This window comes from Pituophis catenifer, unplaced genomic scaffold, assembly GCF_029215685.1.
Source record: "Pituophis catenifer annectens isolate HBS135680 unplaced genomic scaffold, rPitCat1.0.hap2 SCAF_4, whole genome shotgun sequence".
NCBI lineage: Eukaryota > Metazoa > Chordata > Lepidosauria > Squamata > Colubridae > Pituophis > Pituophis catenifer.
The window spans coordinates 2,854,370-2,865,980 of record NW_027256884.1 but is presented as its reverse complement, the minus strand read 5'-3'; the positions used below and the strand labels follow the sequence as shown (position 1 = coordinate 2,865,980).

Here is an 11,611-nt window from a genome sequence, read left to right as displayed (position 1 = left end):
TCATTTCACTTCACTTCACTATTTTATTTTATTTTATTTTATTTTATTTTATTATTTTATTTTATTTTATTTTATTTTATTATTTTATTTTATTTTATTATTTTATTTTATTTTATTTTATTTTATTTATTTTATTATTTTATTTTATTTTATTTTATTTTATTTTATTTTATTTTATTTTATTTTATTTTATTTTATTTTATTATTTTATTTTATTTTATTATTTTATTTTATTTTATTTTTTATTTTATTTTATTTTATTTTATTTTATTTTATTTTATTTTATTTTATTTCATTTTATTTTATTTTATTTTATTTATTTTATTTTATTTATTTTATTTTATTTTATTTTATTTTATTTTATTTTATTTTATTTTATTTTATTTTATTTTATTTTATTTTATTTTATTTTATTTTATTTTATTATTTTATTTTATTTTATTATTGTTTTGTTGATTTTATTTTATTTTGTTTTATGTTTATTCCATCCTTATTATTTTTACACATAACAGAAGGCAAAACTGAATACTTAACATATTCAAACACAACTTCCTCCTCCTGTCCTTCCCACGACAAGAACCCTGTGAAGTGGGTTGGGTTGAGAGACAGTGATTGGCTCAAAGTCACCCAGCTGGCTTTCATGTCTAAGGAGAGACTAGAACTCTCAGTCTCCTGGTGATTGGCCCAAGGTTATCCAGCTGGCTTTCATGTCTAAAATGGGACTAGAACTCCTAGTTTCCTGGTGATTGGCCAAGGTCATCCAGCTAGCTTTCATGGTTAAAGTGTGACTAGAACTCCCAGTCTTCTGGTGATTGGCCTAAGGTCACCCAGCCACCTTTCAGGTACGACTAGAACTCCCAGTCACCTAGTGATTGACCCAAAGTCAACAACAACCATGTGAAGTGGATTGGGCTGAGAGAGAGTGACTGACTCAAAAGTCACCCAGCTAGCTTTCACATCTAAGGTGGGACTAGAACTCCCAGTCTCCTTGTGATTGGTTCAAAGTCACCCAGCTGATTTTCATGACTAAGGCAAGACTTGAACTCACGACCTCCTGCTTTCTAGCCTGGTGCCTAAACCAGTAGACCAAACTGGCTCTCAGAAACCAAATCTATATTTTTAATCTTTATTCCAGTGTCATTTGGGAGTGTTACCGCTTGGGACAGGAAATGACCTCGCCCGGGTTCTCGGTTGGGGAGGTTCCTGTGATGATGACACACAACTGCCTCAAATTTTAGAAAAATTAGAACGAGCTAGCACCAAAATGCTCGACAGGTGAGGAAATTCCTTCCTTGCTTATTGTGTTTGCATGGTCAAATCTTTTCCACGATCAACGTTCCTTCTCGGTGAATCCTTCCGTTTTTGAATTTGAATTTTGGAATATTTCAGGTGGAGCATCATGTCGTATGAACTGAGGATGCCATCCAAGCAATGCATCCTTCCAGTTACTCCTGAAGAAGACGCTGACGATTGTCAGGTAAAATTTAAATTTGGGGTTGCAATTAAATAATATAAGATCTAATCTGGTTGTTGGGTAAATCTAAATTTCTGGATGTCATTAAATTATACAAGATCTAATTTGGATGCATTCAAACTGAGTAATACTCTGTCTGCTTCTCATCCTCCTTTTTCTCTCTCTCTCTACACACACTCACAAACACACACACACAAGCCACTTAGACAAAAGTGCTCTGAAATCAGAATACTGATTAATTATGTATAGGATTTCAGCAAATGCTTAAGAGAAGAACTTGCAATAATACCATTAATGAGATCTGGGAAACTTACACGGTTCCATTTAATTGAAGTCATATGATTTATAGTGGGAAGAATCTATTGATATTGTAATAGGAATCATTGCAAGCATTTTCAGTCAGTGTTTAATTTCTAAAATGCTGAAGGAAGAGAAGGGATTTTTTTCCTCCCACAGTTAATAATGGGAGACCAATAAAGAAGAATATTTGTAGCTCAGGGTTGAACTGTGGGGTGCTTGGGGCTCTCTGAGCACTCCCTTTTGTCGTATTGGAACAAACTCACACAACTTGCCACTCTTTTTAATTTATTTGTGGTCTGTCCTGGGCCACTGGAAAATTGCAGATTTTTTATGTTGCAAATTCAAACTAGTCAAGATAGTAGCTTCAATCAAATGAAGTCAGGCCCACCATCTCTCTCATCTCTCACTCTTGTCTGTCTGTCTATCTATCTATCTATCTATCTATCTATCTATCTATCTATTACTATATCTATCTATCTCTATCCATCTATCTATCCATATCTATCCATATCTATCTATCTATCTATCTATCTATCTATCTATCTATCCATCCATCCATCCATCCATCCATCCATCCATCCATCCATCATGCATGCATGCATGCATCCATTATCCATTTATCATCTATCATCTATCTAATCTATCTATCACCTATATCTATATCTCTCATCTCTCTCATCTATCCATCCATCCATCCATCCATCCATCCATCCATCCATCCATCCATCCATCATGCATGCATGCATCCATTATCCATTTATCATTTATCATCTGTCTAATCTATCTATCACCTATATCTATATCTCTCATCTCTCTCATCTATCCATCTATCCATCCATCCATCCATCCATCCATCCATCCATCCATCCATCATGCATGCATGCATCCATTATCCATTTATCATCTATCATATGTCTAATCTATCTATCACCTATATCTATATCTCTCATCTCTCTCATCTATCTATCTATCTATCTATCTATCTATCTATCTATCTCTTTATTATTTATCTATATCATCTCTCTCTCCCTCTCCCTCCCTCATCTGTCTCTATCTATCTATCTGTCTATCTATCTATCTATCTATCTATCTATCTATCTATCTATCTATTTATCTATCTATCCATCTATCCATCCATATCTATCTATCTCTATCTCTATCTATCTATCTATCTATCTATCTATCTATCTATCTATCATCTATCTATCAATCTATCTATCTATCTATCTATCTATCTATCTATCTATCTATCTATCTCTCTCTCCATTATCTATCTATATCATCTCTCTCTCTCTCTCTCCTTCTCTCTCCCTCCCTCATCTGTCTATCTATCTATCTATCTATCTATCTATCTATCTATCTATCTATCTATCTCTCTTCTATCTATCATCTATCTATCTATCTGATATATGTTTGGGTGAAAAATAGGTATTTATTATACAGCTGCATTTTAAGATCCAAAGCTTTTTTAAAACCTGTTTCTAGATGTCTGCATATGAGGATTCTGTTGCCACACATCTGACAAAAATCCTTGATTCGGATCAACACTCCGTTGTGATATCGTCCGCCAAGTAAGTTCAACTGCAGTGTGTAAAATTGCTTTCTAATTTGAAAAAAAAAACCCATGTCTTTCCATCTTTCTTCTTTCTGTTGCCCTTCTTTTCTTCTGAAGCATCCATACAGCAAGAGGCTACTTATGATCAATTGAGAATTTTATAGTGAAAAGTGAAATGAGGAAAGGAGGGGAGAGGAGAGATTTTGTGTGTGTGATCTCACGGGCTTTTCGTTTGTAAAACATAAAATGTGCAATCTTAATGGCTTCTTTTTTCAACGATAAGTGGCCAATTAACGCCCAATGTAAAATTAATGCTTTAACATCATCAATTTCCTTTCTGGCTCCGGTATTTCTTTCTCCTGAAAAAAGGATCTTGTGTGAAACTGTGAAAGGATTTGTGGCCAAAATAGGGAAGACTTGTGAGAGACCAGAGGAAAATACAGAAACGGACGCCATGGCTATAAAAGTAAGAATTGAGATGGTTTTGTTTGAAGAAATGATTCAATATTTCATATTTATCTGTGTATTTCCCTAGCATTAATGCTTCTTTTGTATGGATACACAGAAGGCTTACCAAAAAAAAAAAAAAAAAAATCATGGAAGTCACCAGGTATAAAGATGGTTAAAGATGGCTAGTTTAAACAATGATTAGAAAAACGGTTGTAAAATCAGGCTGGTCATATGGATAACCATCGCAACTAATGGCCACCATACACTAAGCTGGCTCCATTACGGTCATAAATTGAGAACTACCTGTACATCTCTCCACTGAAATGGTAGATTATAGTCGGCCTTTTTTTAATTATGGAAGACTTATAGAAGAGAATATTTGTAGCTCAGGGTTGAACTGAACTGAACAGAACAGTACAAGAGTAGAAGTAGAGTAGAGCAGAATAGGAATAGAATAATAGAATAATAGAATAAGAGAATAAGAGAATAAGAGAATAATAAAATAAGAGAATAAGAGAATAAGAGAACAAGAGAATAAGAGAACAGAACAAGAATAGAAGTAGAGTAGAGCAGAATAGGAATAGAATAATAGAATAATAGAATAATAGAATAATAGAATAATAGAATAATAGAATAAGAGAATAAGAGAATAAGAGAATAAGAGAATAAGAGAACAGAACAAGAATAGAAGTAGAGTAGAGCAGAATAGGAATAAAATAATAGAATAAGAGAATAAGAATAAGAGAATAAGAGAATAAGAGAACAGAACAAGAGTAGAAGTAGAGTAGAGCAGAATAGGAATAAAATAATAGAATAAGAGAATAAGAGAACAGAACAAGAATAGAAGTAGAGTAGAGCAGAATACGAATAAAATAAGAGAATAAGAGAATAAGAATAAGAGAATAAGAGAACAGAACAAGAGTAGGAGTAGAGTAGAGCAGAATAGGAATAAAATAATAGAATAAGAGAATAAGAGAACAGAACAAGAATAGAAGTAGAGTAGAGCAGAATACGAATAAAATAAGAGAATAAGAGAATAAGAATAAGAGAATAAGAGAACAGAACAAGAGTAGGAGTAGAGCAGAATAGGAATAAAATAATAGAATAAGAGAATAAGAATAAGAGAATAAGAGAATAAGAGAACAGAACAACAGTAGAAGTAGAGTAGAGCAGAATAGGAATAGAATAGAATAGGAATAGGAGAATATACAGAATAGGATAGGATAGGATAGGATAGAATAGAATAGAATAGAATAGAATAGAATAGAATAGAATAGAATAGAATAGAATAGAACAGTTGCTGTGCCAAACCAGACAGTTATAGAGGTACAAATGACAGACTGAATAATTCCTCTGTCAGCTGCTCCTTTATATCGTTTTTAGTGCTCGGAACTGAACGAGAAGTTAAGCCTCCTGCTCCAGGCTCTCCACTCTGAAACCCAGGTTAGTCCAAGCCTTTCCCACATGGCTACGATCCCCATCGCTGAGGAAGAACCGGACGAGTCATCGAGTGAAGAATCTTTGTCGGATGCCAAAGAACTGTTCACCGAGAACAACGCAGCATCTCCGACCCAACAGATGTTCAAATCCCGAGAGCAGCTGATGCTACGGGCCAACAGTTTAAAGAAAGCTCTGAGACAGATCATTGAGCAAGCAGAAAAAGGTGAAGGAAATTTTAATTGTCTAGCTGTGCTTGGGATCGTGGTTTGTTGATGGGGCTAACTAACAACTGAAACTTGGCCTAAGCTAAACCCTTTTTGACTGGTACAAGGACGGGGCTAAATGTCTATGGAGATTCTCACTCAGCCAGGTCATAGTTGTCCCAAAAGTGCTTTGTTTCAAGAGGCAACTGGAAACTTGAAGACGTTTTGCTTCTCCCCCAAGAAGCTTCTTCAGTTCTGAAGAAGCTTCAGAACTTCTGAAGAACCGAAGAAGCTTCTCGGACGAGAAGTGAAATGTCTTTGAGGAAAACCAAAGAAAGTCCAGTTGCCTTATGAAAAAACAACAACACACCTTTGAGACAATTTCTCCCTCTGTAACTTGGATACCTTCTCCAGCCTATCTGCAAATGAAGGTTTGTTTCCCTGGTAGAGTAACTACCGCTTGCTGTATCATCTAAAATGTACAAAGTGAGGTTAACCATGGTTTAACAATGGTTTGGTCAACTTACCCCTTTGTGTTGAAAATCATTTCGGTTTCTTTCCAGACATATAAAAAAAATTTATACAACTTTCTCATTAGTTTTTGCAGGAGAAATCAAATAGATTGCACAGGCCAGTGCAGGAGGCATGTAGCCATTTCTCCTTCTATGGTTTCTTGCTGGTTTTTAATAATTAATTAATAATTAATTTAATAATTAATAGTGGCGTTTGGTGTTACAGTGGTGGATGAACAGAATGCACATAGTGAAGATCAATTAAACCAGGCCACGATGGACTATAATAAGGAATTAGAGGAATCCAAGGAAGAAAAAGACGAAGACACCAAAGAATATGAATGTCATCCGAGTAAGTAAACAGAAAAGGATATTTGCACATTCTATTCTATTCTATTCTATTCTATTCTATTCTATTCTATTCTATTCTATTCTATTCTATTCTATTCTATTCTATTCTATTCTATTCTATTCTATTCTATTCTCTATTCTCTATTCTCTATTCTCTATTCTCTATTCTCTATCTATTATTCCATAGGCATAGGTAGATAGGTAGGGGCAGATATTTCTGCCCTAGGTAGAGGCAGATATTTCTCTCTCTGGGCACAATGAGAATGTATTTGCTGAACAAAACTCCACATTGGCAACAAGAAGGGCATCCGGCCAGTAAATACTCTACTAGCTCCATTCAGCTGCCCAGACTCCACCCCGCAAGGGATTATGGGGTCGTTAAAAGATGACGATTCTCTATATTATTCTCTTCCGTTCCATCCCATTTTCTATTCCATTTTCTATTTTGAAATCTGTTTTACTTCTATGAAGGAAAAAGCCCCTACAAATTCCTAAAATGAAATATAAAGCATTTCCAGCAAGCAAAGATTATCCTAGTGCAGTGATGGGTAACCTTTTTGCCATCGCATACCAGGAGGGGGTCGCGGGGTGGTGGTGGGGGGGTTGCATGCGTGTGTGCCCATACCCATAAATCTATGCGCCCCGACCCCGCGCGCACGACTCCCCCCCATTCCCCGTGCTCCTGGCACATGATGGCCCAGTAGGCCCGTTTTTCTTTCTCACCTGGCTCCAGGGCCTCTCTAGGAGTCTGGGGAGGGCGAAAACGGCCTTCCCCATCATGCCAGAGGTCCTCCAGAGGCTGAAAACAGCCTGTTTCCCTACTTCTGATGGGCCCAGAAGACCCGAAAAATCAGCTGGCGGAGCTGAGCTCGCGTGCCCACTGATATGCCTACGTGTGCCACCTGTGGCACGCGTGCCATAGGTTCGCCATCACGATCCTAAGTGGTTGCCATGGTTCATTTATGTCATTTTCACAGGTATAACCTAAAGTACAGGTAATCCTCGACTAACGACCACATCTGAGCCCAAAATCTATGTTGCCAAGCGAGACAGTTCTTAATTGAGCTTTGCCCATTCAATGACTTTTCTTTCCACCCTTGTTCAGTGAATCACTGCAGCCGTTAAATTAATAACTTCGTTGTTAAGTGAATCTGGCTTCTCCAATGATTTTGCTCAGATGGTCAAATGGTCACAAAAGGGGATTGCATGGCCTCGGGACACTGTGACTGTCATAAATACAAGTCAGTTGCCAGTTTTGAATTTTGATCATGTAACCATGGAGATACCGCAGTGGTCATGAGTGTGGGAAAATGGTCCTAGGTCACTTTTTTTCAATGCTGTTGTAACTTTGAACGGTCCCTAAATGAACTGTTGTAAATCGAGGACTACTTGCATATATTTTCACTCTACGACCAGTTAAAACCGCCCCAAAGGTCCAGAAGGAGAGAGGAAGCTCATAAAATCCTTCTCCTGCTGATTCTTTTTCAGTCCCAGTTGGTGTCGCCAGCAAGGAAAATCTTCCAGTCCTGAACACAAGAATAATTTGTCCAGGTAATGAAGACTTCATAATTCATTTTTTTTGAGAAATTAATTGGAACCAGGCCAGATTCAGCTGCCCCTACAATTCATATCTTAGATGGAGGAGCTACATGATGGGGAAAACAGAGTAGTTCCACCTTAGAATCCATCATGAGAAGGTCCTTATTCCTTGAGTCCTCCTGGCAGGAGAAACTTCTCTATGGATGTAAGATGGACTTTGATTTTCAATTTCCCAGAGTCTAGAGACGGTCATTTGGTATACATTGTCCCTTACTTTGAAGGGAAGCAGCTGAGATGACCCAGTCGAATCCACCGTGTATTTACCATTCAAGGAATGGACGGGAAGCGCTTGTTAATCCAATCTATCAAATTGGCGCCATTTTATGGGGATTTTATCATGGTTTTATCTTAATGTAATATTTTATCTTATATATTGCACTATCCTCATATTTTAGATAGGTAGATAGATGGTTAGATAGATAGATAGATAGATAGATAGATAGATAGATAGATATAGATGGATGGATGGGTAGATAAGAAAGAGAGAGGATAGGTGGAGGGAGGGATGAATGGATAGATGGATGGATGGATGGATGGATAAGAAAGAGAGAGTATAGATGGATGGATGAATGGATGGATGGATGGATGGATAGATAAGAAAGAGAGAGGATAGATGGATGAATGGATGGATGGATGGATGATAGATAGAGAGATAGAGAGAAAAGATAGATAGGTGGATAGATGGTAGATAGATAGACAGACAGACAGACAGACAGATGATAGAAAGAGAGAGAAGATAGATGGGTGGATAGATAGATAGATAGATAGATAGATAGATAGATAGATAGATAGATAGTTGGATAGATAAGAGAGAGGATAGGTGGAGGGATGGATGAATGGATAGATAGATAGATAGATAGATAGATAGATAGATAGATAGATAGATGATAGAATGAGAAAAGATAGTTAGGTGGGTAGATAGGTAGATGGTAGATAGTAGATAGATAGATAGATAGATAGATAGATAGATAGATAGACAGACAGACTATAGAAAGAGAGAGAAGATAGATGGGTGGGTAGATAGATAGATAGACAGACAGACAGACAGACAGACAAACGATAGAAAGAGAGAAGGGTGGATAGATAGGTAGATGGTAGATAGATAGATAGATAGATAGATAGATAGACAGACAGACAGACAGACAGACAAACAGACAGACGATAGAAAGAGAGAGAAGATAGATGGGTGGGTAGATAGATAAATAGATAGACAGACAGACAGACAGACATCCACCCACACCCACACAAACATAGAGATAGATATATATTTTAATCACTGTCCATCTTGAATACCTATCAGAAAGAGGAAACCTGAGAGGTTGATACTATATGGAATGAATATATATATATATACATACACACGGTATATACACATACATACATACATACATACATACATACATACATACATAAATATCTGCTGATGGCTCTACTTAAATTTATATTTGTGTTTGTAGGTCTAATATGGTTTATGAGTGTTGTATATCAGCAATTACAAGACCTCTGTAGATTTTTGGTGTTCAGTTGCTAAGTCGTGTCTGATTCTTCGCAACGTGTTCAGTAGAAAAAGTGACTTATTTTCTTCTCTTAAAATTTTGTCCCTTTCTGTTTCCAACAAATGGAAGGGAGATGTTCAGAAACTTAGAAAAAGAAACAGATATGTTGTCACGTTTGTTGAACATTTGACGGAGAGGCAAGATTTTTAACCTGTCAATTGATTCCTAAATGACTTAAATATCTAATTAAAATGTATCTCCCCCCCCCTGCCATTTTTCCATCAGGTCTGAGAGCGGGTCTCGCTGCCTCTATTGCGGGAAGCTCCATTATCAGCAAAATGTTACTAGCAAATATTGATCCGTATGGCGCCACCCCTTTTATTGATCCTGACCCAGAATCGCTGTAAGAAACAAGTTTAATTCTTGCTCCTTTCTCATTTAATGGGCCTTCTTTTTTTTTTTTTTTTTTTTACAGTATTAATATTCGGTGCCGTTATGTTCATGTATTACACAAGAGAGCATTTAAATGCCGGAGGTTTAAGGCACTAGAATTCTTTGTTCCTTCCATCTCAGAACGAAAAAGCAGAAGTTCTAATTAGCACAAGGGGAAAAAAAATTGTATTAATTTTTTTGGTTGTAAACAAAAAGCCTACAATTATCTCAGCAAAGTGCATACAGTTCTTAGAGTACTCCGCTCTTAAGAGTTCTAACAACAATAAGATAGAGAAAATTGGCATGATTTGGGGCAAGGAATTTTCATGGAATAGAGCAGAATTCTGGGGAATTCTGGGAGCTGAAATCCACAAGTCTTGGAATTGCCAACTGGAGACCCCTGGAATAGAATAGAGTAGACTATAGAAGAGAAGAGAATTATAGAAGAGAATGCAGAAGAGAAGAGAGAAGAGAAGAGAGAAGAGAAGAGAATTATAGAAGAGAATGCGGAAGAGAAGAGAGAATATGTGTTAACAGAATAGAATAGAATAGAATAGAGAAGAGAAGAGAAGATATACAGAATAGAAGAGAAGAGAATTATAGACGAGAATGCAGAAGAGAAGAGAAGAGAAGAGAGAATATATGTTAACAGAATGGAATAGAATAGAGAAGATATAGAGAAGAGAAGAAAATTATAGAAGAGAATGCAGAAGAGAGTAGAGTAGAGTAGAGTAGAATAGGGTATAAGTAGACATGCTTAGTGCTCATTTACTACCTCTAGGGAATTAGGAGTAGCCACCCAACCTTCACAGTACTACAAGTAGTTCTCAATTTAGGACAGGTCCCTTAACTCGATTGTGAACAATGGGTTTGCTTAACGACTGGGGCATTTGGTTTAACAAAAAAGGAACTCATTTTCTCCTGGGTTCTCCTGGGTTCTAGATTTAAGAAAATGCTGATAGGATCCCTGCAAGGACCTCTGTGCAACCCAAACCACTTTCTTTCCCCTTGAATGTGGATTGTTAGCCAAACCCTGCTATCTCTCCATACTCAGCCTACTACCCCTCTAGGATAGGATCACAAAAGGTTTGGGATCGCTCTAAGAAGGAAGCTTAGAGTTGGGCTGTTTGTTGTGTCCCTGTGCGTTGCTTCCTCCGTGTGCTATTACCAACAGGAGTTGTGCCTTTGTGTACAGGGAAGGCTATTCAGAGAAGTGCGTCATGAACAATTATTTCGGCATCGGGTTGGACGCGAAGATTTCATTAGAATTTAACAACAAGCGGGAGGAACATCCTGAAAAATGCAGGTGAGTCACGGTGAAGATTCGAAAGAGTCCTTGCCTATGCCTTTGTGCAAACTACAGCTAGTCCTCAAGTTACAACCATTCATTTAGTGACCGTTCGAAGTTACAATGGCACTGTAACCATTTTTCACACTTACGACCGTTTCAGCATCCCCATGGTCACGTGATCCAAATTCAGAGGCTTGGCAACTGGCATGTACTTGTGACAGTTGGAGTGTCCTGGGGGGGAGGGGGTGGTGTCACGTGATCCCTTTGGCGACCTTCAGACAAGCAAAAGTCCATGGGGATTCGCTTAACAACCGTGGTCAGAAAGATTGAAAAAAATGGGGCCAAACTCCCTTCGGAGCCCAAGGGTTGTTCTCGCTTAGCAACAGGAATTTTGCTGGACTCCATTGTGGTCGTAAGTTGTGTGCGTAGGCAGGGGGTTGAGGTCTTACTGAAGGTTTCTGATCGATTAATCCCCTGCTTTTGTGTGATCCCTGTGTTTTTCCTTTCA

General features: G+C 37.4%; 1 protein-coding gene across 1 annotated transcript in view; it reads left to right on the top strand.

The window, feature by feature from the left end:
* DGKH (diacylglycerol kinase eta) overlaps window positions 1-11,611 on the top strand; it is a 109,335-nt gene that overhangs the window by 71,756 nt on the left and 25,968 nt on the right. The window contains 9 exon segments of the mRNA XM_070942767.1: window positions 1,136-1,275; window positions 1,390-1,477; window positions 3,260-3,345; window positions 3,699-3,795; window positions 5,163-5,442; window positions 6,161-6,286; window positions 7,702-7,836; window positions 9,666-9,783; window positions 11,008-11,118. Coding sequence (XP_070798868.1) covers window positions 1,136-1,275; window positions 1,390-1,477; window positions 3,260-3,345; window positions 3,699-3,795; window positions 5,163-5,442; window positions 6,161-6,286; window positions 7,702-7,836; window positions 9,666-9,783; window positions 11,008-11,118 — 1,181 coding nt within the window.